The sequence below is a fragment of the Malaclemys terrapin genome, chromosome 18 (assembly GCF_027887155.1).
Source record: "Malaclemys terrapin pileata isolate rMalTer1 chromosome 18, rMalTer1.hap1, whole genome shotgun sequence".
Classification (NCBI taxonomy): Eukaryota; Metazoa; Chordata; order Testudines; family Emydidae; genus Malaclemys; species Malaclemys terrapin.
The window spans coordinates 16,451,168-16,479,144 of NC_071522.1; the positions used below are offsets into that span (position 1 = coordinate 16,451,168).

General features: G+C 47.5%; 1 protein-coding gene across 2 annotated transcripts in view; it reads right to left on the bottom strand.

Annotated features, from left to right (window-relative positions):
- Positions 1 to 3,625: 3,625 nt before the first annotated feature.
- CLIP2 (CAP-Gly domain containing linker protein 2) overlaps positions 3,626 to 27,977 on the bottom strand; it is a 125,646-nt gene continuing 101,294 nt past the window's right edge. For both annotated transcript variants that reach the window (XM_054008357.1, XM_054008356.1), the window contains 8 exons: positions 25,942 to 26,886; positions 22,251 to 22,308; positions 20,678 to 20,761; positions 19,969 to 20,125; positions 19,219 to 19,378; positions 17,238 to 17,423; positions 10,167 to 10,229; positions 3,626 to 8,849 (listed from right to left, as the gene is read on the bottom strand). In XM_054008357.1, the coding sequence (XP_053864332.1) occupies positions 8,838 to 8,849; positions 10,167 to 10,229; positions 17,238 to 17,423; positions 19,219 to 19,378; positions 19,969 to 20,125; positions 20,678 to 20,761; positions 22,251 to 22,308; positions 25,942 to 26,886 (1,665 nt within the window). In that variant the 3' untranslated portion in view covers positions 3,626 to 8,837. The remainder of the gene's footprint in view (positions 8,850 to 10,166; positions 10,230 to 17,237; positions 17,424 to 19,218; positions 19,379 to 19,968; positions 20,126 to 20,677; positions 20,762 to 22,250; positions 22,309 to 25,941; positions 26,887 to 27,977) is intronic.

Below are 27,977 nucleotides of genomic sequence, written 5' to 3' on the forward strand. Positions count from 1 at the left end.
TCCAGGGTTCCTGCTCCAGGATCCTTCCCAGATTAATATAACGGAAGAGCAAGTCTTTCCAGACTCAAGTGTATGGAAAGGTTCTGCTAGTAACGACGTAATCAGCTTCCTTCTAAGGATATAGCAGCATGGGCTGAGATTTTACTCTCTGAAAGACACATATGGGGCTGCCCTGTTATCCCTTAGAAAACAAGGGCTCTATTTTATGAAGGGCCACAGCGCCCCCCAGTGGCTCTTCAGAGCATTGGCAAGCCGAAGTTTCTAAAGGGCGCATTAGGCTGCACAGAGGAGGTTGAGTCACAACTGGATGCCTGGTTCCCCGACGAGCCTGTGGTTAGATGGGGAGGGGGTTGCTGATGTTTGAACGCGACAGATTTTCTCCTGGGCGTTCTTTGCTGACGGCTCGTTCTTCACAGCGAGCGTAAGAAACGGTCACAGCTCACAGGCGTTTCCCCTCCCTTGGCATTCCCGCGAGCGCCGTCGTGACGTACACAGGCCCGAGCCCAGGGCAGTGCCCGTGGGGCTCACGGCAGAGGCCTTCAGCTCATTATTAGAACAGGGGCAATTGGAGTCACGGGGGAAGCGGGCCGGCAGCACCGAAGTGCCGTGTGAGGGAGGAAGGCTGGTCCAGTGCTCAGGGCTCGAGCCTCGGACTTGGAAAACCCAGGTGCAATTCTTTGCTCCCTACGTCCACGCATGCCTCAGTTTCCCTGCAGGATATGATTCCTCAGTATGGTGAGGCTCGGGAGGTGCTCCCCTGCTCCGGGAATGGGGGTGCTGGAAATGTCGTCAGTCGATTGCTGTGTCCGCTCCTGCGAGAGAACTGGAGCTGAAATCCCCCTCGGTCAGGTTTACTTCGGCGCTGGCAGCAACAGGCTCCTGAAGGCAGGGCTCAGTCTTCCCTCCCACCATGGCTGATCCTCTGTTTCTGCTGTGGGTGGCCGGGGAGGCCTGGCTGACTTCACCCGGCCCGCAGCACCTACTGAACCAGCGCTCCAACGCCCGCCGCACAGAGAGGCTGCACCACGGCCGCCATCCTCTAATCTCCATTTCCCTGACCCCCTCCCTGATATCCCGTGGGCGGCAGAGCCAGGGCAGCGCTGAGGCCAGTGGGAGAGCCTGCACTCAAGCCTGGAGGCGAGATAAACTGAACCCACCACTGACACCAACACAGGAGTGAAAACCTTCCTCATTCTGGGCATCTCGGGCCCCGGAGCAGCCAGTTGCACTGAACGCTCAGACACACGATAGATCAGTCAGAAGAACGGCCAGACTGGGTCAGACCAAGGGTCCATCTAGCCCAGGAGCCTGTCTCCCACCAGCGGCCAGTGCCAGATGCTTCAGAGGGAATGAACAGAACAGGGCGATTTTGAGTGATCCCTCCCGTCAGCCAGTCCCAGCTTCTAGGTCCAGTGGGTGACTTTACCCAGACCGGGCCAGATGTTAGAAGAGCTCGGTCTCCGGCAGCTCCATTGCAATGCTCCACTGAGCTCAGCGTCCTCAGCCCTTCTGCAAACGCCGGCCTGATCCTCTGGGAGCTGTTCCAGCCCGGCCCGGGGTTCCAGCAGACGGGTTAATTGAAGCTGGTGGGCTGGGGAAATCCCACTGGTGCTCAGGTCTCTCAGCCCAATCATCCTTCCGTGGTCACTCAAGAGAACAAGCTGGAGGTTTTTGCAGTAAGATGCCCGCCCAGTGAGCGGCACCGCACCACCGAGCCAACACACTCACCTGAGAAGCTGGCAGCACTCTCACCAACCTACAAGCTGTGCAAGCCCCTCTTCCTTCCCGTTAGGGCCAAATCCCGAAAGCGTTAGCCGTGTGCTTTGGTTCACTGACCACAATGGGGTGATGGGCGGGAGTGCTGCAACACTGGGGCTGGGCAGCCAATTGTAGAGGCTCGGGAGGGCTGTTAGCACCAGACCCCTCAGGGGAGTCGCTGCCCGTGCGGAGGCAGCACCCTGACGTATTGTGCAGAGGCCTGTTGATTTGGCCTTTTCCAAAGATGCAGTGGGCCTTCCCCGCCCTGCATTGGGGAAATGGCTCCTGCAGACCCTCTTTGGGGAGTCTGCGCTGTGGGTGATGCCTGGGCCCCGTTCAGAAGTGCAGACCCGGGGGAGCAATGCGGCTAGGCACCTTCCCCTGTTCTGTAGCACGCGTGTCCCCCTTTCACAGCTGGCCATGTGAGCTGGGCTTGTGGCCCAGTGGGCGGGACGTTAGAAGTGAACTCAGGGTACCTGGGTTCCATTCCCAGCTCTGCCGAGTCACATTGTCTCTGTGTACCTGTTTCCTCTCTCACCTTTGTCTGCCTCGTCTAGGTGTGCATGCAGCTCCTAGCACAATGGGATCCCAGGCTTGCTTGGAGCCGCTAGGTGCTACAGGAATATAAAGAAGAGCTTCAGTGACCTAAAATAACAATCTTTGCAGCCCGTTAAACTGATTATTAACTAGGACTTTACTCCCTACCCCGCAGCAAAGTCACTCCAGCCCAGATCCTCAAAGGTATATAGGCACCTAACGCCCGTGGAGGAGCTGGGCTAAGCACAGAGGTAAAGTGAGCAAATCGGGTACCATTGCCTGGAAAACAGCAACAATCCTCTTGACACTTTGTCCCCCAGAAAATGAGGTCTCTCTCTCTGCTCCTCCAAAGCCACCCAGTCCTTTCTGGGATTTCCAACAAAGAGCTGAGCATTTTCGTCCTAGTTTTTCCATCTGAGGTGCCTTCCCATGCACCTTTCGATGTAACTTTACATTTGCATCCTCGACTGAATTACAGTCCCTGCTCCGTAGCAATCGCAATGCATTTATTCCTACACTTCGCTCCCAGATAGGCATTTGATTAAACATATATTAACATGACCATTAGCATCCACAAAGAACCAGTGTCAATCAGCTCCTTGACACCCATTAAGGCTGATTTTCAGAAGAAGCAATGCCAGATTGCTGACAGGTGGTGGTTGCAATTCATTTCCCGCCCTCCTCATGCATATTTTAAGACCCCTGAAGAACTGAAAGTGAATTGAGTGCTTGGGCAAGGTGCTGAATTGACAGCTCTGGTAACCAAAGGCCTCAGTGCACAGAGCAAGACAGCAACTGCACAAGCACACACTGCATTCGAACCCCGACCTCTAAGGGGCAGAGCAGAGTTCAGCCTTCAGCTTCTCGGCTGAGACTGCCAGCTAGAGGCTGGGGCCAGCTGGGGGTCTGCAACACCGGAAACTGGACTGAGATCACCAGATCACACCTCTTCTTGACAATCCAGCTCTGGCAATGGCCAAGCTGATGTCTGTTGGTCTGACACAGGACTCACTTCTGCTCCCATTGAAGCCAGGGGGAGCTTTGCTATTGATGTCAATGGGAGCAGAAGCGGGGGCACGCAGCCCATCCGATAAAGTCTAGCAATATCCAGCCCCATAGAAGGATACACAGATCACTCACACCAGGCCTGAATTCAGTCCGAGGTGCCCTGTGATCGCAAAGCCCCCCGTTCCCTGTGCGTGATCTCTTCCCCGACGTTTGTCTGTTCAGTTGGGAAGAATCCTTTTCACATTCCGACCGCCAGTTCGCCAGCGAGCGTGCACCACCCAGGCCTGCGCGCTCTGGGATGGAAGAGGCGGGCGTGCCTGACTTCAGCCACAAGTTTTATTGTTTTAGTATGAGCTCACCACACTTTAGCAAGCCACTATTGCGGTCTGTGGTACATTAATACACATCGGTTGTAGTTACACTCAATGGACTCAGATTTGTACAGCGTTTGTACATAGGAAGGGGAGGGAAAAGAATCAAATAACAAAATAAACATTAGCAGTCAAACCATTTTTTTTTTATCTTACTCACAAAATTCGATAGCCAAAAAAATGACTAAGCTACAAAATTGTAATACATACTGTACGGGTAAAATGTTATCATCCATTTATACATCTACTATCGCCTTTATTCTGGTAACTTACATGGAGGCCTATAGATTTTAGTGGATTAATAATTCCCTACAAGATAGTGGTGAACTGCTAAAAGCTGCTGTAACAATGGGGTATTGGAACCTTGTGAAGATTTCATTTGCATTTTTTTGTTTGTTTTCATGAAACCATCATGCATATCCACTGAAAGTCAAAGGAACTGACCAGAGGAGGGGATGGGGCAGTAGCTGCTATGTCTTGACTATAAATTTCGGACCCATGACTGGGTAAGGGTGTTAGCATGGGACTGTGTGTCCGCTTCACTTTTCTGAACTCTGAAAAGGATAAAGCCAGTACTGCCATCCAAATGCTTGTAAGATTTCTCTTTAGCTAGGATGAGGGGAAAAGGTTGCTAATCTGGAGCTTCAAGAGCCTCTCCGGCTGGAATGGAGACTTTATTCTTCAGATGATTTCTCAGCCTTCAGTGGGAAAACAAACCAAAAAACTCTTCCAGCCACTGAACTAATACAATGGATAGAAAGTCCAGTTTTCAACAGCATGGACTCATAATTCCTATGGATTCAACCACTGTGCAGGCCCTTAATTGCTCTTTGAATGGGAAGGGCGCATGGGTGGAGCAGACAGCTCAGCACTGCTTTTCCAGGTCACTAGCTCTCACGCAAGACCCCTTGACTGGAGAGGAAAAATTCTCCCCTCTCACCCACACTGCAGTTGTTGATCCCTGAGGCATATTCTGCACACAGCCCTGGGTGTGACATCAGCATGGAACATGCAATGGAGACAACCGTGGGAGTCACGGAGGAGAATGCAGCCCCCTATCTTACTTCAGATTTGAAGCTCTGAACAAGATCCCTGGGATTAACGCTGACAGGAGATTTTTAAATGGGAGCTAGGCACCCAACTCCTACTGACTGCCAATGGGAGTTGGCTGCATAACTTCCCTTTGATGACCCCCCCCTCCACTTCCCCCACAAAAAAAAAATACCGAGGATGCCAGTTACACAGAATGTTGCAGAGTACTTTCTGTGCCACTGTACTGGGCAAAAGTCACAAGAAGCTTATAAATAAATGTGGTGGAAGGGGACCCTCTGACTTGTCACTTTCTGTGTTTCGTTCTAATTTGGTCTCCTAAAATCTATGGGTGCCGCTGGCACCTGAGCAGAGGGCCAGCATGAGCTGTGTGCACTAGGGAAATCCCTCACGGCTGTCTCTGGTGCCTGTTTCACTTCTGCAGGACTTCAGCGGAACACAGGCCTCGTGCTGGCCCCGCCGCACAGGGAGGAAATGCACCCTGTGTGATCTGCATTCCTGAGCCATGCAGCTCCTGGCTGGGCTCTCCTGAGCAGGGGCATCTGTTTCGGTTGTAACTCTCCCGCCCGCAGGGCGAGCTGGAAATGGGGCGCTGAGCCTACATGGCGGGGTGCACAGGGGCAGAGCCTGGGGCTGCACTGGTGTGTCCCAGAATGGGTTTGCCCCACGCTGGTGCTCTCTGTGCAGAGATCTCTTTCCAAAAGGGTAAACTCAGAGCCCTGACAGCATGTGATTCGGTGCGGCCCATTGCTGTGGTAAGGCCATCCAGGCTATCCCTGGAAGGCTACTCTCCCCTCAGTTATATCCTAGAGAGCATTAGATCCTGAGAAGACAGTCAAAGCCAGCTTACAAAGCAGGCTCTCGTCTACCTTCTCCCTGTCACCAAATGGACTCAGGTGCACTGGCCTGATACATCTTGATAGGTCAAATTCTCCTCTGGTTTCAGGGCAGTGCCACTCGCTTCAGAGCTTTGCCCCATTCAGCCCAGCCCATAGAGCACACCTCCCAGCGGGCAGCTCCTGTTTGAACCCGGGGAAGCAGGAGGATTGCAAAGCGGCGCAGAAAGTTGCCATTTAATCCTCTTTAAATAATGGGGGCTTGTCACTTGCAAACTAGACAGAAAATAAATATAGATTGATTACAAAATCGAACCCCCCCTTCCCACTTGGTAAGTCCCAGGAACTCCTGCGCACTCACATGGGTGCTGCCTTCCCTAAGCCCTGGAAGGCGTTTTCCAAAGCCCGTGGCATTGCCCCGCATGCTCCCATTGATGTCAGTGGGCATTTGACCATTAATTTCAGCAGGAGCAGAGTCAGGCAGCCAATGCTGGACACTTTTGAAAATACCGCCCCCAAAATGATCAAAACGACACCTCCTGCTGATCCTGAGTTTTGCTTGGTTATTACATTTGACACACTTGTGCTGGGCTTTTCAAAGGAGACTAGGGGAGTCAGGTGACAAGTCCCATTGATAGACAAGGAGCTTTTGGGTCCTTAGGCTCTTTGAAAATCCAAGCCTGAGGCAATGATTAGTGCTTTATTCTTCTATGCAGGTAGAGGGGGTTGGTTCCACACCGCAGGACCTGTCCCACCCGAACTCCCGTTAACCCTCAACTCATTAGCCAAATTTAGGCTTCTTCTCCCAACATGCCTCACTTTCCTGAACCCACCTCCTTATCTCAACCATTGAAACAGAGCTGGTCTCCACCATCCCCACCAGGTGAAAAGGGCCTAGCTCTATTTCACTGCCCGGCAAGAGGTCTGGTGGCTTCCCGAGTGCAGGAGACTTGGAGGGATGGGGCAAAGCTCTTTCCCAGTTTGCCTCGGGCTGCCCCAGACTCCGTGCGGCTGGAGAATTTCAGAGTAGCCAAAGTGGCTGAAGAAAAATCAGATAGGAAAACGAAGGGCCAGATTCCCAGCTCATGTGCAACGGTTCTGCTTCACACCTATGCCGTGTCCTGCCACGCTGGGAGCTCTTGTCCACGTCCACGGGAGTTCTAGCCCAGGATGTGCAGCGGAGAGCAGAGCAGAGAGGTGGACTTGATCTAGGCATTTCAGAGAGGCTCCAGAGAAGAGATGGAGCTGTTCACACCCTAACGTCCTTTGGTAAATATGGCCAAAATGCTGCATTTCCAGAGAAATAGGAAACAATTTGATTTGTGTACCTCCGAAAAGGGATTCTGCAATTAATTCCCTCAAAGGAGGGCGGGGGGAAGGATCAAACAGCATCAAGAACAGTCGTTTGTTTCCATGACGAGCCGCTTCTCCCCCAGAACCAGGGGATTGCCATTGGTGGTGCCATTGTTTCCCTGGTGCTGCAATATGTCAATCCAAGCCCTACCCCCCATTCCAGGTACTGATCCCCCCTTGGGAAGCTGCCCCATCCCCATCAGGGGGTTGAATGGAGCCTAAGAATCTGCTGCTGCTCCCTCTGGTCCCAGGGTATCGAAAGGCGAATGCTCCTTTTCAGAGCCAGGGGTTTGTCTCAGACACTTAGGACCATATTCCACCCTCACTCCACCCAAGTATCATCCCATTCAGCCCAATGGGAGTTTAGTGCAAAGACTGAGACTAGAATACAGCCCTTGGCATAGGGACCGGTCCATGTGCAAATACACACAGGCAATGGGGTTCCTCCTCCTGCATGGATAGTTATTGCAGATGGATACAGAGGTGGCCAACTGGCTCTCTGCACCCACAACAGCAACAGTTCTTTGTGCAAATCTGGGTGCTCAGTTGTGCCTGGATTTCTGTGCACATGGCATGGAGCTCCTGCTTTACAAATGTGACCTTCAGTGTCATTTTGGGGCCCAAACCTGCACCCTGAACTCCCACTTTCAGCAAGTAGGGGGAGTCTGAGGTGCCCAACAAATAGAGGAAAGAACAGAAAACTGCTCTGGTTACAGCTGGAGCTCTCCTGCTCTAGATGGCCTTTGTTTCACTATCCTCCTCAGTCCCTGGTATAAGGCATTCTTGCACGAATGCTCCCAGCAACGTTACCCTCTCCCTTCGGATATTGTACTGAGAACGGTAGGGGCAACCCCAAAGCAGCCTACTGCAAGGCTGGCCCAACTCTTCCACCTAGTGAGTACCATTCTGTGGATAGCAGTGGAGAGGGAACCAGAGCCTAGCAGCCTCTGTCCCATGCGACTACATCCTGTGTGTGAGTTTTCTACTCAGACCCTCACAAACAGGCATACAAAGGTTCTAGCCAGCTGCCTCCAAAGCTTTGCTGTGTACGGGCCTACAGTGCCACCACATGCCACAACACCCCCATGGGCCCTGGCTCTGGGCCCCAGCACAGCCAGTCCTGCTAAGAGATCTCTCGGAGGAGAGAGGCTAAGGAGACCTGTACTCACCCCCACCAGAGGCTCCCTCCCCTTTATCAACTCAGAGTAAACACTGACTCACAAACAGCTGAAATAAATTATATCACCTGAAATCAGATGAGGTACCACCTGTGCTATCATACAGTACTAAGTGGAGTCTCCGAGGGCTACAGCTGAGAGGTCTTCTATGCAGGGGAGGGGGAGGACTGCCCCAGCAGCTCTTCTTCTACAATCCATGTTGACTGGCTTGAGCACAGCCAGCCTACTAGGTTTGACTCATTTCTGAAGTTCTTCATACTAGGTGGGTGGGTGGGTGGGGGAGAGGGTCAGGGATTACCTGGCGTGGAGAGTGCAGCCTTTGGGAGCACACTTAGGAATTTTCTAATGCCCCAAGCAAACCCCTTTGCATTTCCTCTAGGGTTCTAGGAATCACCGATGACGTTTCAGCCATCAGCTCTCAACCAGACCACATTGTTCAGGTGGGATGAATAGAGATTGTTCACTCGGCCGATACAAATTCCACAGTCAAAACCGATACGGATAAGAAAGCAAAACAAAAGGATCTTTACACAGGTAGGTTGCCATACCGCTCCTTCTGGAATGCTGCTCGTCTTAGAAAATACGAACCAAGGGATTGTCCTACTTAGATCAGTTAGTACATTATAAACAGTCCTGCTTTTAAAGTCAAAATACTGTTGCTAGTCTTTAGGAGGTGCATCCTTTTCCTGTTGGGGCGCAGAAGGAGATACTGGCATGAAATGGTCCTCTCCAGCTCTTCTTCTCTATCAGTGCTTCTCCTGGAAGAAATGAGACTGTGTTAGGAAAACAGAGGCCTTGGCAATGAATATGTGATCAAGGTAGATCTAGGTTACCAGACCCGCTGGCTATTTATCCAAGGAAGCCAGCAAACTTCAATTAAGGGACCCCCAGATCATCTAGTCTAACCTCCTGTCCACCATCACAGGCCACCAACACCACCCAGCACCTGCACACTAAACCCAACAATTGAAATTAGACCAAAGTATTACAGTCCACAGGAGACTTGACCATTATGTGTCACCGGCAGAGAACAGTGGGGACCGAGGTGCACCAAGGCACAAGGCCACTGCAAAGACAGGGAAATGCTTAAGCAAGAAAAACCCAGATGACCCTGGCAAGTGACCTGTACCCACACACCGCAGAGGATGGCGAAACTGACCTCCCCCCCCAGGGTCACTGCCAATCTGACCTGGGGGGAAATTCCTTTCAGACCCCCACCACATCACGAATGCCTAGACCCTGAGCGTGTGAGCAAGAACCAGCCAGTCAAGCATCTGAGAGAGAAAACACTCGGTGCCATCTCAGAGCTCTGGCCCTTCCTGTCCAATGTCCCATCTCCAGTCCTGGCCATCCCTAATGCTTCAGAAGAAGGCATTAGAAGAGGGGAGGATGGTCATTTTTCTGCAGACAAGGACAATCTGCAACCATGGGGAAATGGCCATGCTGCTGCAAGGTGCCAGGTACTTAATCAATCTGACCCATGCTACTGGAGGAGACAAAAATTCTGAGACCATGGACCTTCTCCCTAGGCTCTGAGAACCTGAGAGAGCATAAAAGTAAGCCTCCCCCGTAATGGTCTATTCTGTGAAATACACAGAGATCTGATGAACTAAGGAAGGTTCTAATTTGTGCTGACACGGGAAGAGAGACATACGAGTGCTGATCTGGGAGAACTGTCCAATATGGAAGATGTATATGGAACTTCTTAGCTTCACCAGGTCAATAGTCCAAGGCATCACAGTGTGCACATTACTAATTTCTTTGCATGGTTTTTCTTTTCTTTTTTAAACTGGAAGCTCTAGGACCCAGAGGTTTTCAAAGCCTCCAGCAACAGCTGAAATCTGTACTTTCAGTTTCAGGCCAGTCCCAGCTGTGGGTGCAGCTGCTCCAGGGAATTGGTTCTAGTGCACTCGGGAAGGAGAGCTATGCAAAGCCCATTGTTCACGTCATGGTCAGAGCCACGCTCCAGGGGATGAGCTCAGTGTGAGACGTGCCTCTGGCACAGCGGAGACCCCACGGAAGAAGTCCTGCCTGGGCATTTTTTTATTCAAATAGCTCAGTATTGTATAACCTACCTCCTGCTTGTGGGATTTATCCTGTTGATGGATCCCATTAGCAGATCCCGAGTTTCCAACAGTCTGTAACAGAACAGATGAGACTCGGTTGAAGATAGGCACTGATAAAAAGCATCAAACTCCCCAGAACCTTTGACATCTGAGGTGACAACTCACTCCCCTTCATACAGATCTGATATTAACTGCTGCGTGCTGGGAAATTAAAATGTAAAGATCCCATAGTGCTCTTGGCAAGGAATTCTTAACCTCTGCATCCTGACCAATTCCCCAAGGGGGTGGGGGAATTGCATTCTTCCTAGCAATGGAATTTCCCCCTGTAGTTTCAACTGGGCAAGGTCCCATTCTTTGCGCTCAACTCCTGGGTAGCGTTGCCTCATGCTGTTGGATTTGCTAATCTGCAAAGTGACTGGAGTTCTTTGGGATACCAGGCATGACAGAAACAGTGCGGGTTCACCACTTAGTGCCGGAGATGAGTCAGCCAGGCAGAATAGGCTTTTGTTCCTACCTTTAAAAAAACAACCAAGTTAAATGTTGATCAGGGCTCTCTAGCAGTGAGAACAGTGTCCTTATCCTTTGCAACTACAATATAACCAGCATGAGACGAGGGCTGGGAGCAGCCTGAAGTGTATGACTGCGGCATGCCAGCTTTCATTGAGTCCCTTCTACACTGACACGATTGACAGCTGTGAATCCACCACCAATGCATTGCTGATGGCAGCATGGGTGGATGTTATAGTGGAGACAGGGCTCTGGAGTTTTAACTATCATAGAATCATAGGACTGGAAGGGACCTGGAGAGGTCATCTAGTCCAGTCCCCTGCACTCAAGGCACGACTAGTATTATCTAGACCATTCCTGACAGGTGTTTCTCTAACCTGCTCTTAAAAATCCCCAATGATGGAGATTCCACAACCTCCCTAGGCAACTTATTCCAATGCTTAACCACTCTGACAGTTAGGAAGCTTTTCCTAATGTCCAACCTAAACTGCCCTTGCTGCAGTTTAAGCCCATTGCTTCTTGTCCTATTCCCAGAGGTTAAGAAGAACAATTTTTCTCCCTCCTCCTTGTAACAATCTTTTATGTACTTGAAAACTTATGTCCCCTCTCAATCGTCTCTTTTCCCGACTAAACAAACCCAGTTTTTTCAATCTTCCCTCATAGGTCATGTTTTCTAGACCTTTAATCATTTTTGTTGCTCTTCTCTGGACTTTCTCCAATTTGTCCACATCTTTCCTGAAATGTGGCGCCCAGAACTGGACATAATACTCCAGTTGAGGCCTAATCAGCGCAGAGTAGAGCAGAAGAATTACTTCTCATGTCTTGCTTCCAACACTCCTGCTAATACAGGGGTTCTCAAACTGGGGGTCGGGACTCCTCAGGGGGTCACGAGGTTATTACATGGGGGGTCGCGAGCTGTCAGCCTCCATCCCAAACCCCGCTTTGCCTCCAGCATTTATAATGGTGTTAAATATATTTTCAAAAGTGTTTTTCATTTATAACGGGTGTCGCACTCAGAGGCTTGGTATGTGAAAGGGGTGACCAGTACAAAAGTTTGAGAACCACTGTGCTAATACATCCCAGAATGATGTTTGCTTTTTTTGCAACAGTGTTACGCTGTTGACTCATATTTAGCTTGTGATCCACTATAACCCCCAGATCCCTTTCCGCAGTACTCCTTCCTAGGCAGTCATTTCCCATACTGTATGTGCGCAACTGATTGTTCCTGCCTAAATGGAGTACTTTGCATTTGTCCTTATTGAATTTTATCCTATTTACTTCAGAACATTTCTCCAGTTTATCCAGATCATTTTGAATTATAATCCTATCCTCCAAGGCACTTGCAACCCCTCCCAGCTTGGTATCATCCGCAAACTTTATAAGGGTACTCTCTATGCCATTATCTAAATCATTGATGAAGATATTGAACAGAACCAGACCCAGAACTGATCCCTGCAGGACCCCACTAGTTATGCCCTTCCAGCATGACTGTGAACCACTGATAACTACTCTCTGGGAATGGTTTTCCAACCAGTTATGCACCCACCTTATAGTAGCTCCGTCTAAGTTTGCCCTACTTTGTTTATGAGAAGATCATGCGAGACAATATCAAAAGCTTTACTAATGTCAAGATACACCACATCCTACCGCTTCCCCCCATCCACAAGCCTTGTCACCCTGCCAAAGAAAGCTATCAGGTTGGTTTGACACAATTTGTTCTTGACAAATCCATCCTGACTGTTACTTATCACCTTAGTATCTTCTAGATGTTTGCAAATTGATTGCTTTATTATTTGCTCCATTATCTTTCTGGGCACTATCATTGCCTTTACCCTTGAGCTCTGTCTACACTACGGCTTCCCCTCTTGCTACAACCAGTAGTGGCTCAGGGCTACTAAGCTAGTAAAGGCAGACATAGCTAGAGAGAAGAGAAAGGCCAGGCTGAGTTTTGGAAGTTTAGATCCTAGAAATTCAGGTTGAGACTTTAAAAGGAATTTATTTGCCCAGTGATCATTCCTAACTGCACTTGGTATTGCTTCTTGCATGACAATCAATCACGCTGGAGTAATGTCCCAGGTTGCTTCATCCCGGCATTTGCAGGGCCCTCCAATTTTCTGCAATACAGTAAATTCCCCAGTCCCTGCAGAAGACACACAGCCTGTGCCTTGAGTGGCAGCCGCATCCAACACTACAAATTAGACTTGAACTTCGCCGAGTACAAGGCCACTGGGAATGAATAAGCTGGAATGTAATTTGCTAGAAACTAAATACAATCTCCCAGAGCAATTATTACAAATTCTTTGAGAAGAAGCTTGAGTGCCAAATCCTTGTCATTTCCTGGAAAGCTATGAGATCAGGGTCTCCAAAGACATGCAGGACGTGGAGTTTTTTGTTTTATTACAGGCTAATACCTAGCCGTAGTCATGGTCACAGCAACAGTAAAGTGCCAGTTCCTTGACAACGAGATGGAGACAGTGCTATTACACCGCAGCTCCTTGTCTCATAGCGAGGCCAGCCATGCACGTCAAGGGAATCCAGAGCATGTCGGCTGATAAGCCTGCAAAGGGAAAGCAGCAGCACCTTGTGGTAATGAGCAATTTCCTTCTTTAGAGTGTTGCAAAGTGAAGGCAGTGCAGCTGAGAGACAAGGGGACATAGACGCCGACTTCGTGGGTGCTCCAGTGCTGGTATCATCCCAGTGCTGGAGCACCACTGGGGAAAAATTGGTGGGTGCTCTGCACCCACCGGCAGCTCCCTGCCCCGCCCCCCCGCCCCAGCTCACCTCCGCCTCCATCTCCTCCCCTGAGTGCACTGCGTGCCCGCTTTTTCGCCCTAGCTCCAAGCGCTTGTGCCGCAAAACAGCTGCTTTGCGTGGCAAGTGCTGGGAGGGAGGGGGGAGAAGGGGGGATGCGGCACGCTCAGGGGAGGAGGTGGGGCCGGGGATTTGGGAAAGGGGTTGGAATGGGGTGGGGAAAGGGTGGAGTCGGGGCGGGGCCAAGGGTGGGGGGCGCGAGCACCCACCAGCGCCAGGGAAAGTTGGCACCTATGCAAGGGGAAACAGTGGCAAGCCGGATCCCCCAGAAGAGGCTACTGGTGCCTTAGGGATGATTGTTTCTGTAGGTCAGGGAGAGAGCAGAGTGGAGTGGACTTACACTGAAACTCAGTATCTAGCCAAGCACAACCAGAGTCCAAGATTGTTTCAGTCCATCCCATTGTGCCCACTGGCCTCCATTTAAGGGGTCAAAGTCCTTGGCCTTATCCTTAAATCCTTGTTTAAGCAAGTTCCCCTGGACGTCCCTCTCCTGTCAGAGAGAAAGACTGGTCTGCAGTTCAGGCACTGCACTGACACTCAGGAGATGAGGGTTCAGTCCTGACCCCACTGCACACTCTCTGTGTGACCCTGAACGAGCCATTTAAGCCCAGGTTTTTAAATGTGTTTAGGCGTTGCTGCCCGCAGTGTTGCAACATCTGATTTAGGAGCTTAAATCTCATTTTCAAAAGGGATTTAGGCACTAAGGAATCTAACTACCATCTGGGTCAATGGGATTTTGCCCCCCAAGTGCCTTCATCCCTTTTGAAAAAGAGATTTAGGCTCCTAAATCAGTTAGAGATTGCAATGCTGAGCACAGGTATTTTTAAATACCTTTAAAAATCTGGCCCTTAGTCTCTTTGTGCCTCAGTTATCATCTATAAATTGGGGATGATATTTCCTTTCTGCCACCCTTTGTCCTGTCTATTTAGCTGGTTAGTTCTGGGGGTCAGGGACTCCTGTGTGTGTGTGTGTGTGTACAGTACTGGCTGTGACTCTTTCTGTGTGTGTATGTGTGTGTGTGTGTGTGTGTGTGTACACAATACTAGCTGTGACTCTTTCTGTGTGTGTGTACACAGTAGCTGGCACACTGAGGGGGCCTCCGAGTGCTATTGTAATACAAATAAATAACATGGAGCAAAGTAAAAAATCATTTAAAAAAATATTCTATGAAAAAGAAAGAGAAAGATTTCCCTGTGCCAACTGGCAGGAATTGCAGAGATATTTCATCCTTTCGGGAAAAATAAAAATAAATACCATTTGTGGAGAAGGAAAAGTGAAAGGTAAGATCTCTTAGCACCGACGGGGTTTAGCATTCCTTCCAAGGGGGACAATACCCACCATACTACTGGGTATTGTAGCCATCATGACACATTTTAGTTTAAGACATGATGATTACAACAGAAACTAAAATAACTCTGGAGACACTGGCAGGATTGCATTATGGCTTGGACTACAACAAAGCTGCAGCTGTGGTGTGTGGTACGGAATGAAAAATACACAGCTCTATCTCACACAAGACAGGTGGCTGCTTTCCCCACTCTTCTGTGTGCAGAGGAATCATCTAGGCCAAATCATCCAGGCATTCTCGTCTTAGACTTGTCTCGTCTTCAGGGCAGGCACCATCCTTTTATTGTGTGTTTGTACAGCACTGAGCACAATGGAGCCCGGGTCTCTGATTGGATCACTAAGTGTTACTGCAATACAGATAATAAATGAACTATCCCTCCCCTGCCCTGCAGCAGACTGTGGCGTTCTGCACTTGGGGAGAGAAGCAGGATATCCATTGGTCCAGATTGCCTGCCATAAAGTACCTGGACCTGTAACAGCACAGCATGGCAGAGGAAAAAATAACCACAGCCCTAGCCTCTGTGCGTAATGATTTGGTCATATCATGCAGTATTAAATATCCTTCTGAATGTGCATTATTAGCAGCATGCACTTGCTGTAAGAGATGAACATTTTTAGGACAAGGTAGATGAGGAAACATTCAATCACGTGTAAGGTGTAAAAACACCAGGTCTCTACAGATGTAAACTGATTGTAGACTCGAGTTCAGAGAAAATGTTGTCCGAAAAGCAAAAGATAGAGAATGAAAGCGCTTAATGTAAATAACAGGGCCTTTCCACAGAAGCAGCTCCCAGGAACAATCTCAGATACACTAAGGGTAAATGACAGAAAAGGTTGAGCATGCCAAGATAAATTACATCGACTCTCAACTTCCACTTTCACAGCAGAGGATGCAGGAGAGATGCTGGAAGCAGTTCTAAATTGCCCAGGGGAGGCAAAGGAAGTACTGGAGGAAATCAGAAGGATTCTGTAGCACGTGTTTGAGAGACGGACCCGTTTGGCATCTGACCAACCCCCCGAGTCAGGTACAGTCCAAGAGTTCTGAGGGAACTGGCAAGAGAGATGGAAAAACCTTTCCCAGACGGATCTCTATTGAAGCACTTGAAAACTGAAGAAGTATGTGTTGGTGGGCGGCAGGGAAAGTGAATTCTGACAAGAACAAAGAAGAGGGATGACATAAAATGTATTTTTCACTTTTTATGTATCATTTTAAAGGAGATAAACAATGAAAAATAATCTTAGCCTATAAGCCAGGAACAGTGCATTAATATAAACCAAGAGAAAAAGTCTCTCTCTCTCTCTCCCTCCGTTAGGCCAAGTGAAAACCCAGCCAGGGTCACTGCTAGAAAGAAAACATTTATTAGGCTGTTCCCAGTGGTAATTCCCATCTAGACACAGATACACAGGGCCTGGCTCCACTTTGGAGGTGTAATCCCCACCTTGAGGAGACATACCTACGCTTGCTCTGATTGACCTAGAGCGGGGGTTCTCAAACTGGGGGTTGGGACCCCTCAGGGGGTCGCAAGGTTATTACATGGGGGGGTCGCGAGCTGTCAGCCTCCACCCCAAACCCCGCTTTGCCTCCAGCATTTATAATGGTGTTAAATATATTTAAACGTGTTTTTCATTTCTAATGGGGGTCGCACTCAGAGACTTGGTCTGTGAAAGGGGTCACCAGTACAAAAGTTTGAGAACCCCTGACCTAGAGTGCTAACAATATAAGCGTAGCCACATCAGCGCATGCAGCAGGAGGGTCCAGCCATCTGAGACCATAGGTACACACTCAGGCCATTAGCCCCTCCATAAGACATGCTTATGTCGCCATGGCTACGCTGCTATTTTTAGTGCGCTAGCTCAATTGGAGCTAGCACGGATATGTCTACGCAAGCTGGAAATTACCCCTTCCAGCCTGAAGTGCAGAGGTACCCACCCACATTCCCTTTCTATGCGCATGCATGCAGCCAACTCTGGTGTGAAGCCGAGTAGATGTCTAAAAACCATCCAGCAGCACCGTATTTACAGGGTAAGAAAGGAAATCAATGCTATACACATATGAAATGAAGAGATACACGTGACGTTACCATTTAAATAGGTCGACTGTAATTACCCACACTGGAATTTGGCGCAGGATATTGGAACTAATACCCGGTTCTTGTGAAGAGTGCCGGAGGATCTATAATGATCCACACACAGTCATACAGTTGGTTTTAGATCTCATCTGAAAGACAGAATCTGTAGCAAACACTGCACCCGTGATGCTTTGTTCCGTCAGAGGGAAGAGGGCTATCACTACCTACACCGCCAGTTTGTTTTCCTTGGTGGTGTGGGGCCCCATCAGAGCATTGCTCTGGGCACGTCGCTGCCGTGGCGCGAGCGATCGGGTAACTCGCTGCTCCGGTGGGGGGAGTGCACTACCTGTGTTTTCTCCGAAGAACTTCTCATGGCCTCCATGAGTTTCTCCATTTGCTGACCCTGCTCCAGTGCATTCCGCAGAACGTCCTCCGTGCTGACCAGTCGGTGCTGCAGCCGGAGAACCTCAGACTCTGACGAAGGGTCAATCAGGGAGTATCGCCTTTGATCTGTTACCGATTTCTCTTTATCCTTGACATTTAAAGGTTAAAAAAAAAAAAAAAAGCAGGGGAGCAGGTTAGACTCTGGTAAAAAAATAGAAACTAGGGGCAGACTACATTTGAGGGTGACTAGTGCCAAACTCTGATTTCAATAACAGATCAGAGGAGACTGCAAGTTTGGAGAGAACCAAGTATTAAATGCAACAATGAGCTACTCAGATTTGTTGCCAGCTCAGATCAGTCAATTACTTAAGTCTCCACCTCTAGAGGTTGCTGCAGTCTATAGGAATCACACAGAGGCAAATCTAGATCTGAAAAAAATCATTAAGTCACATTAGCTCTTCTTGTCCACTGGGATCTTCCTCTATCCCCTTATCACGGAATAAACAACAGGGGGAAAACGAGCAACTTTGTATTTTCTTCCTAGTCTTCTCTTACTATTTTATTTTAGGAAATCTGACGCCTCGCAATGAATATAGAAAACAAAATGACTTCAGCTATTGGTTGAGATGGAAAAGAAGTATTGCCAAGATTTTTTTTAAACAATCCCTTGAAAATAAGTGTAGGTATGTGAGGCCTTACTTATGCAGATTATATTATTTATACAGCACTATAAGTGTGCATGCCATTTTGCATCATTCAAATAAGAGAATTCTCACAATTTTATTATGAGTCTCGTGGTATTTGGCGTTTTTCTTAAAGCCCCCGCTTCTGGAGGCATGTGATTACACAAGAATCTTAACTTTCATTAAAAAAAAAGTCAGTTTCTAGCCATCACAGTTGCAGAGAAAAGATGGGGAAAAAAGAAGATCCAGGTGCATCCTAAAGGCTCAGAAAAAAAGGCAAATTAAAAATATATATTTTTTAATAAAATCATGACTTTCCAGGGCTTGAGTCACAAGTTTTTTATTTTTACATCTGGGGTTGGCAATCCAGATAAAATGAGGCTCCTGCCTTGAATATAAATGTATAGCTCTCTGTAAGTACAGCTGTACGGCACATCTCTAAAACAAAGGGGAATGCAAATGTTGATGAAGGACTGAGATCATTTAGGATTACTCTAACTAGGTGCATGCTAAACTATGCCCCAGCTGACACACACACTGTGAGACGGTTCCTCTGTCAAAGACACAACGTACTATGAACAAAGCAATGTGGCTAGGAAGGAAGGTCATAGGCTCCGTATTGTCATAATCTGTATTTTAATGTTTCACAATAAAATGATGAAAATTTTGCAAGGATTTGCTATCAGCAGACAGCACTTTCCATTAGCAACCAGGCCTCGATCTGGATAAAAGTTCAAAAGTGATTAATCATTTCCAATGTCTCCATTGTTGGGTGCCCAATCTGAGACACCTCACAGGGGCCTGATTTTCAGAGAATTCCAAATACTTGGCCCCTAAAGTTTAGGTCTATTTGGGGTGTCTTAAACTGGGCACGCAAAAACGAATGCACTTGAAAAACCACCAGGCAGTTTGGAACGTTGAGGTTCTAATGGTTTTCTGCATGCCCTGCCCTTGGAGATGAGGGCGTACCGCAGCTCCCAGAATCACACCCACTGGGTGTTGTGGACAACCAGCACTTCTTTGACTGGGTTCACATACACAAGACACCAAAGGAAGCCGCAGTGTAATTTGCTGAATGACAGCAAAATTCACAAAATTATGGCAAATTCAATGATCCCAAAAGAATCCCCAGGCTGTGAAAAGTCCTTCCCACCTTTGTCTGTTCCACCACAAACGTTCACCCCCCGAAGACCAGGAGCTAGGTGAAGCCCTCCCAGACACCTGTGCCAACCAGCAAGGATGGGTGCGCCTTGCTCTCACCAGCACTATCAGCTTTTCTCTCAGGCCTTTGATGTCGTCTTTGAGTTTCTGCTCTTTCAGCCTCCACTCTGCTTTGTGCACCTCTCGGCTCAGGTCCCGCTCTGGCCCGGGCGAGTGACGGTTTGCTTCCAGCAGCAAAGCTCGCAGCTCATTCAGGCTCCTGAGGGAGGGATGGGGAGAACCTCACAAAGGGGAACGTTTATTCGGTTGTCTTTTGGGCACAGCCCAGCACTTGTGTGTGTGTGCGTGTGTGTGCGCACGTGCGTGTGCGCACGCGTGTGTCCGATGTTGCAACTTCTCTCAGCTTTGAAAGAGGACATCTAACAGGGTGTGGTCTGAGAAAAAGGGCCAAACCGCAAAACTTGCGTCCAAACCCCCCTCAAACGTTGGGAAAATTCATCTCAGGACTCAGCTCACCTTTGCAGCTGGATTCCACCAGTAGGACAGAATTTCAAAATATGTTGATTTTTTTTTTTTTTTTGGCCACTAATTTCCGTGCCTCATTGGGAACTGAGCTGTGTCTTGAAAACCTGGGATAGTGGTAGGAGCTGAGTGCTCTGGATAATTCAGCCATTGCTGCACTAATCCAGCACCCAACACCCTGATGATGAGAAAGTTGAAATCTGGGTTTCAATCATTCAACTCATATTTTTTTTGTACGTTAAATAGCGATGCTCTGAATAGGGCCAAATTCAGACCGTGTCTTACAAATGCCTGGGTCCTTCTTAAATTTGTTTCTCAAAGACCAACCTTTCCTTTTTGAGTAGCTCCTGGCTAATTAGGACCAGCTGGCCTGAAGCGTCATGTGTTTTCCTGGACACGGTCTCCAGTTCAGCTTCCAACCGCTTCTTTTCCTTCAACAGAGAATCTCCCTTCTTCTCTCCAGCTTTGCATTTATTTTCCAATGCTAAGGGAAGAATAAAAGGGGAGGAAAAAAGTCTACCAGTCCCTACCTACGTTCCTTTTTTGGATGACTTCATTTCTCAATTTCATTTCCATTCCTCGCAACATGTGGCTTCCCCTAGTTAGTTATGCCTAGTTAGTTATCTGCAGCTGCCACCGGAGTCCACGAGAGATGCAAATGCTCGGCAGCACTCAGGATGCAGCCCTGTATAAGCAGAGATTCCAGAAATTATAAACCCAGCTGCATTTATTTCTACATCCCTTTTGGCTTCACAATTTGTTAAGATTATTGGACCAGATTCTCTCCCTACAGGATACAAATAACTTCAATGGGATGTACTTGCATCTTTCTGGGGTAGAATTGGGCCCGCTGCATCAAGAACAAACATTTGCTAAGCACAAACCTCTTATACACGGACAACTGCATGTTTTATGCACACATGTTACTAGGTTGCTTTAATGTATAAACCCTAAGTTCTTCTTATAATGGAGGAGGTACAAAAAGACCACAATGAAACTATCTAGTTCCCACCAGCACTGGATTAGGGAAACTTACCACTTACTTGGGCCCTTAGAGTTTCAGTCTGGGAGGCGAGGGATGACACCTCTTTATCTCTTTTACTCAGCTTATCTTGCAGTTCTTTAGGTGAATGAAAAGGAGAGAGAGAGAGAGGTTACATCCTTGGCAACTGCTTTGCCCGATCACGCAGTAAAGGCCAACGGTGGTATGGAGTCATTTAGGATTCCACGGCCCACACTAGAGACAGACGACTAGGTGCACATACAAGTGTCCACCGTCTCGAGAGAGGCAGAGATGGGAGGCACCAGCTGGTTTGTGTCTCACAGCATCTCATCCCCATTTGACCTTAAGTGGAGTGGAGACACGCAGCTAGGAAGCAGTATCAGAGGATGGGCTTAAACAAGTGAAGAAAGAAAGAACGAAATATTATGACAAAGCAAATGGAAAGGAGCCCTCCTCGCAATTCCGTTGGTTACCCACTACCCTGGAAGGCAGGGATGATGGAAAAAGCAAAGACAGAAGTTGCGTAGAGTCAGCACATTTACAGAATCAGATCAAAGCCTTAGATTTGAAGTGCTGCAACCTCCTGAGTCTGAGACAGCTTTTTAATCCACCTTATCCATGTTTTGTCCAGTGCTTAGACTCAGAGAAGCCAAATATACATGGACTCAGTGACCATCTTAAGATCAGTTTGCTGCTGGACACAGTAAAGGGACCAAACCTAGTGCTTGAGTCCTATCCTAGTTATTTAACTATCAGTCAAGTATCTGACCTGGTATAAAATACACACCCACACGGCATTTGCAGGGCACAGAAAAGAAAGGGTGTGGGGAGGGGGAAGAGAGAGAGAGGGCAGAATGATAGCTTGTGTGTGTGGGCAGGAGGGAACAAGGCATGAAAGTATTTTAGCCTGAATCCAAAGGTGCACGAAAGACGCTCCATGAACTAATTGGCATTTATACGGGGTGAAATTCAAACCCATGCAAGTTCAAACAGGGATGACATCCACACAGCAGAGATGGGCCAGAGCCACAAAGCATGGATCCAGGACAAAATTTTTCCAGACTCTGGAGTTGTTCAGATCCAGAGCTATGTTTGGTCCATTACAGAGATGGAAACCGCTGTGAAACTCAGCTCTGAATCAAACCTTATCCAAAGTTTAAGTGTGTCTAGATCTGGGGTTTCATTTCAGGCTCGTATCTGATTTATAGCAACTCCAAATTCTTCTAGCCAGTTGCAACATGCACCTCGTCATTCCTGTTAGCCACGCTCTGATGGGAGTGATTTTTACTCTATGGACCAGATTCAGCTGCTGTAAAATCAGTGCAACTCTACTGAAGTCAATGGATCAATGCCCATTTTCATCAGACGAGGTTCGGGCCCATACTGTAGGTGTGGGGGGAAGATTTTGGAATACGAGTCCTCCACTGTATTTGCTCAGGCAGGCATGCCAGCCACACAGGTGAAAAAGCCAGACAACCAGTGCAACCTACACAAAAGCACAGAGATGATGTGAACTTCCCAAGCCCACTTCAGCTAGCTCTTCCTAGCTAGAGCAGAAGAGTGAAAGACACAGCGTGTCAATCACTCGGACAGTGAAATTCATTACCTTCCATCGCCTGCTTCATCTTGATCTTCTCTTCTGAAATATCGTTAGTTTCAATCATCTGAAATAAATGTAAAATATACACACACATATATATATATATATATACATACATACACACACACACACACACACACACATAAAATGCCCACTAACTCTTTCCCATCATTCTCCCATAGAATCAAAGCAAAGTCAGTGAATTTAAAACTCTAGCAGGCACAATAAGGAACACAACTGGCACCAATGTCCTTTGGTCTTCATATTTTGCCAATCAGATTTATATCCTTCTCAGAGGGAAATCAAAGAGGTGATTTTAAAACAGGCACTTGGACAGCTGAGCACTGAAGTGGGTACAGCTGGCATTATCTTAATGGAAGGCCCAAATTCCACAATTGATCAAAGCAGGGCCCAGTTTCCACTTTCATGCAACAATGTTGGAGTTCAGGGTATGCAAAAAGGGATCATTAGGAATGGGTTCAACCTGAAAACTCTGGATCCAGGTGTCAAACACCCCAAAGCTCAGGGATAGGAGGGGCGATCTGGAGTTTTGGTTTGGACCATCTCTGATAAGAAGTCGTTTTCAGCATTTTCATCAGTGACTAGGGATTTTGGGTACATCAGTTTTTGAGGCCTCAGCTTGAGACACCTTAAAGAACTGGGACTATCAGAGAACAGGTTCTCAGCACCTTCTGAAAAGCAGGCTCCTTCAAGGGATGTGAAGTTGGATACCCCAAAATTGCAAGTCCCTGAAGTAAAGGCTGGCCCGAGTTGTCTTTTGAACTCCTTCTGTGTGTCTTGCCTTTTGGTTTCTCTCTAAGCTGGCATCAGAATACATACTGTGATTTACCATGACTCAACACATGCTCCAATTCCGGGTAATACTGCAGCACATGCTCAAGTGCTTTTCCGAACTGCAGTCTCAGTGCTTTTCCTTCTTCACAGTTAATTTCAGACTTATTTTTATCAAATGGAAATTTTAGTCCAACTAACAAACTCACTTACCTTGGAGCAATGTAGACCCGCCTAGGACCTTTCACTTATACAGGGGGATGTGTGGAGGCCACGTTTATAAAAGAACAGCATGGTACAGAAGTGCTAATGGCTCTGATATTAACACCACAGGCATTCATCATGACAAATCTTGTTGCAACCCGTAGCAAGGGAGCGGAGACTGTTTTAAAATGACAGCAGCTCTAGGAGAACATCAGTGGCATCAAACCAAACAAAGCTCAACTCCCATATGAAGGGCAACAACAACAGTCAAAAGGCTCAAAGATGAGCTGCAGGTGTCTGTGCACTCGGCCGGCTTGGCGCGATGTTACTGGTTTTGCTCCAATCACACCTGTGGCTTGCTCTCCCAAAGCATTGGCCACTGTGGAGTGGAATCCAGTCACTTGGCTTTTTTCCTCTTTCCTCAGGGGATGCCACATTCTACCTGTCTAGGGGCCATTTTAGTGTATGCACGCTAACTACCATCACTAGACTCCTGGCCTTAAGGGACAATTGCACTGATTAGTTATAGCCACGGTCTCGATATAGCAAAGCTTCTGAGAGCACTGCTTAACTTTAAGCACTTTTAAGTTCCATTGGCTTCACACAGTGAGTGGATTGTGGTCACTGACTTCACAGAAGTAGGAGCAGGTTCTGAGGATGCAAGACTTGCCTCTGGTGTGACTCTCAGTGACAAAAGCCATCTCACTGCAACTTACCAAAACCCACGAAGCACCTGTTTGAATGCACGGGAAAGCAGGAGTCTGTATAGTCACAAGATACATTTGTTTATTTTAAATATTTGAATAATTCATGTTATGTTAAATTAGCCAAGATATTTTTTAAAAAACAGAATTTACCCTCTGTCAGTGACAGTCTCTTGCTTTTGTCCATGCCTTCAGTCCAGCAGCAAGCTGCATTTTCTTGGCCTTAATTTGCATCAGAGTGTCAATATGATTGCTTTCTCTCTGACGGTTAGATCTTTCAAGACACGTTAGGCCCAGTCGAATGCCTAATAAAGTCAATGGGTGTCTTTCCATTGGCTTTAATGGGTTCTGGATTGGACCTTCGGTTCTTTCTTTTTATTTACTCTTCTTAAGACTGGACGTAGACCGAAACTCTTTTCTAGGACACTGGGGTTTTCTACTAAAGAACTCCCTGTATATTTTCCCTGAGTGCAGCAATGGTGGGGCCTTAGCTCTGTAGCTTTCCATGCCATGCCTTTTGGAATTGCCTCCTTTGTATTTAGAATCCATGCCTAGCTAGGAGAGAGGATGCACGTCGGAGAACCCTTCAAATACCATTATTGATGCTTAAGATTCTTCCTTCTCTTTTTGTTTCTTTCCCTCCTTTCACACCCAATACACATGCTATTTTACTAGCATTAAGCTTCAACCTAACAAACACACATGCAGCTGCTGAACTTTACTACCATGCAACTGATGGGACTACTCAGGGCAGTAATATTAAGCACATAGTAAATGTTTGCAGGATTGGGGCCTTAATTTGGAGCAGTGGGGTCCCTTCCAAATGTCTATTCTCAAGCAAACAATGTATATTCCAAGACTTGCATTTGGTTGTCTGTATCCCACTGGCATAGGAACTCTCTCTTGCTTTGAATATTCTTTTTATCTAGCTTCTGGCGCAAAGTGTAAGTATGGGCAGAGGATCCAAACACGCAGAGGCTGTGCAGTGATTTTCCTATCACCTAGCACAAGTGGTGTGAATAAGTCACAGACCGACCCTTTGTCCTTATGTCATCTCATAAAGATGGAAGGGTACCTACCATGTGACAGACGGCAGGGCATCAGAACAACAAGGCTGGTGGGCTAGAGAAACATATAATAAGCTCAGAAGAAACAGATCCCTCCATGGTTATGATAGTTACTGCCTGTCCTCCAATCAGCACTAAGATGTGGATGAATCACCTTGAAGTCAGGCATTTCATTGTGTGTGTCTAGTGCCTTGATTGGCAGACTTCCCTTCTCCCCTCCATCCCCCATTGTGAGACCATCCCCATCAGCTGTTCCATTAGAACCTTCTCTTATAAACACCCTGCCAGACAGGGACTTATCAATGCCCCCGTCAGTGATGAGGAAATTGAAAGACAGAAATCAAGTGCTCTTTCCCAACTTCATACAGCAGGTCAGTGGCAGAGCCAGGATAGACCCATCATGTCCCAACTACCAGTCTCCTGGCTTAACCACACAGCAGCCTTCCTCCCTTATGGCTTCCACTGAATGAAGGATGACCTCAGGTGAAGTCCTAGGTCAGGCTATATCCTAATCTCATACCGGTTCTGTCTTTACCTCTCTACCCTGACTGTTCAGCCCTTCTGTAATGGCGACACCTGTGCGAAGCACATGAACCACCTCCGCATTAGCTACTCCTGGCTGCCAGCAAACACCTTCTAGTCCAACTCCCCACGCAGAATGGTCTCCTTACAGGTGCCCTCACTTCCATGAGCTCCTTTACCCAGAGCAGGCAATGCCTAATCCTCCTCCCCCATCATGGGCCCACCCAGTAATGTGATAGGATTGCTCAGAAAAACAATGAAAGATATAGGTAAAAGATTTAAAAAAATAATCAGATGGCTTTCAAGCCAAGAAGCCCAAGCAAATTATACTACAGGGCAAAATTCAGGTTAGCCCTAAGAGGAATAATAGGGACAAAACAACATAAACAGAATAGCCCAAACCCATACATTGGCATGCTGAGAAGGATGCAGAGACTCCATGGACTGCAGTTTGTTCTCTAAGACAAGCACTTTTTCCTGCAATCTTTGGATCTCCTGTTTACTCTGGGCTTCTGTTTTCTGTAGTGTCTCATAGTCCAACATCTTCTTCTCAGCCAGAGAAATCTGCTCTTTCAAGAAAGCTATTGCTTGAGCCTGATCTTTATATTCACTGTGTAGCTTCTCCAGTTCGTGCACTCTCAGTTCGGCATCTCGGCACTTCTCCTTCATGTCCTGAAGTTCTAGAAGGTGCTGGTTTGTTTTGGTTTCCAGTTGCATTTTCCAGTTGTTGTTGCTTTCTTCCACTTCGTCGCTGGCCTCCTGCAGCTTCAGCTTCAGACTTTCTTTCTCCTTTATGTGAACCGCAGTCTCGATATCGTGTTTAGCTTTAAGGTTCTCCAATTCAAGTTGGTGCTCCATCTTTATGCTCTCTACCACGGCCTTCAGTTCTACTATCTCCTTGTGTTGGGTGTCAGGGCCTGTGTTTAGGGTGGCTTTGAGGTCTTCCAGAGATTTCTGATGGTCAGATGCCAAGGTGTCCAGCTTGGACTTCCAATTGTCCATCAGCCCCATGTTCTCATTGGTGGCTTGTTGAACTTTGTGTTTCAGGTCAACGATTTCCTGGGAATATTTTTCATTGACGGCTTTCAGCTTCTCTATCTCCTGCTGGTGCTTCTTCAGGGTCTTTTCATGCTTCTCCTTTAGCTGGCTGCTCTCTTTTTGGTGCTCCTTGCTGGCAGACAGCAGCTGGTCTCGCAGGCGAAGCGCCTCTGACTGCAGACCAAGATTGTGCTCAGGGGTCTCTGCCTGGTGAGAGTTCCTTAGGCATTGTCTCAGCTCCTCCACCTCACCGCGCCTGATACTCAACTCTTCCTCCAGCTGAAGGATTCTAGACTTCTCTGCTACCGTAGTTAACTGAAACAATAATAAAAAAAAAAAAAAAAGACAAAAGTAAGTTCTCACCTTTCCTTGCTGTCTGCTTCTCTTTAGTAGACGTGTTCCAGGGACAGTCAAATCCCAAGCACATTAGCCAAAGTTTAAAAAGAAAAACATCATCCTCAATCCAATTACAGTTTTTGCACCAGGGTAATTAACAATACTTTCTTGCTGATTTTTAATGCATGCTTTCAATTTGAACCGTTGGTCTGCTTCAGAAATAACATTGTCTCTTTGAAACAACTGCTGTAATATTAGCTACTAAAAGGTTACAGGGGTTTATTCAAAATAATGTCCTGAAATCTCATCATATTTCTGAACTGGGCTGCTTGCCAGGTGATGCATAGAAAATGCTACTCAGGAATACGGTAGATATTAAAATCAGGATTGTACACATCATGAACGTTTCCTTTTATTGCTCAGCTCTTCAGAGCCTCTGGCACCTTCACAACTTTATGGTTTACCCTGGTGTAAAAGGAAAAGGAATTTTACACATGGAGTCTGGTTAGAATTTATTAGCAAAGTAAAAATAAGGTTGAATGCTAGAAGATGTAAGATAATAAACTGCTGGCCATGGGTTACACTGCATGACAGGTTTTTGAGTAGCTTCTTAGCTTTCTGAGTTTAATCTTTCTGGCCTGAGTTGACTGCTGATCACGGTGGAGGTCTTGGGTTGCATGGGCACCTTTGGGTACAGAACAACAGACCTGATAAGAGGAAATGTAAAAACAAACAAACAAGCAAATCTACAACATTTACTCCTTTAGCACCGAAACAGAACTGATCCATTCTATTTATTTGTTTAGGCTGACATTTTTCAAAGCTGCCTAAGGGATCTGGATGCCTGACTCCCACTCATTTTTAATGGAAATTGGGTGCTCAAATCCCTTTCACCAGTTTGGAAGACTCCAGCCTGGCCTTTCGGGTGATCTCTACAGATTCACAACAGACAAGTTGAGAGTCCTCAGACTCTCACGCAGCCCTCACACCCTGGCCGCTACTAGGCAGCCCTCCCAAAACTCCTGGACATGCGGGGCTAGGAGAACTCTGACCTATCCCGGAGGCCCCAC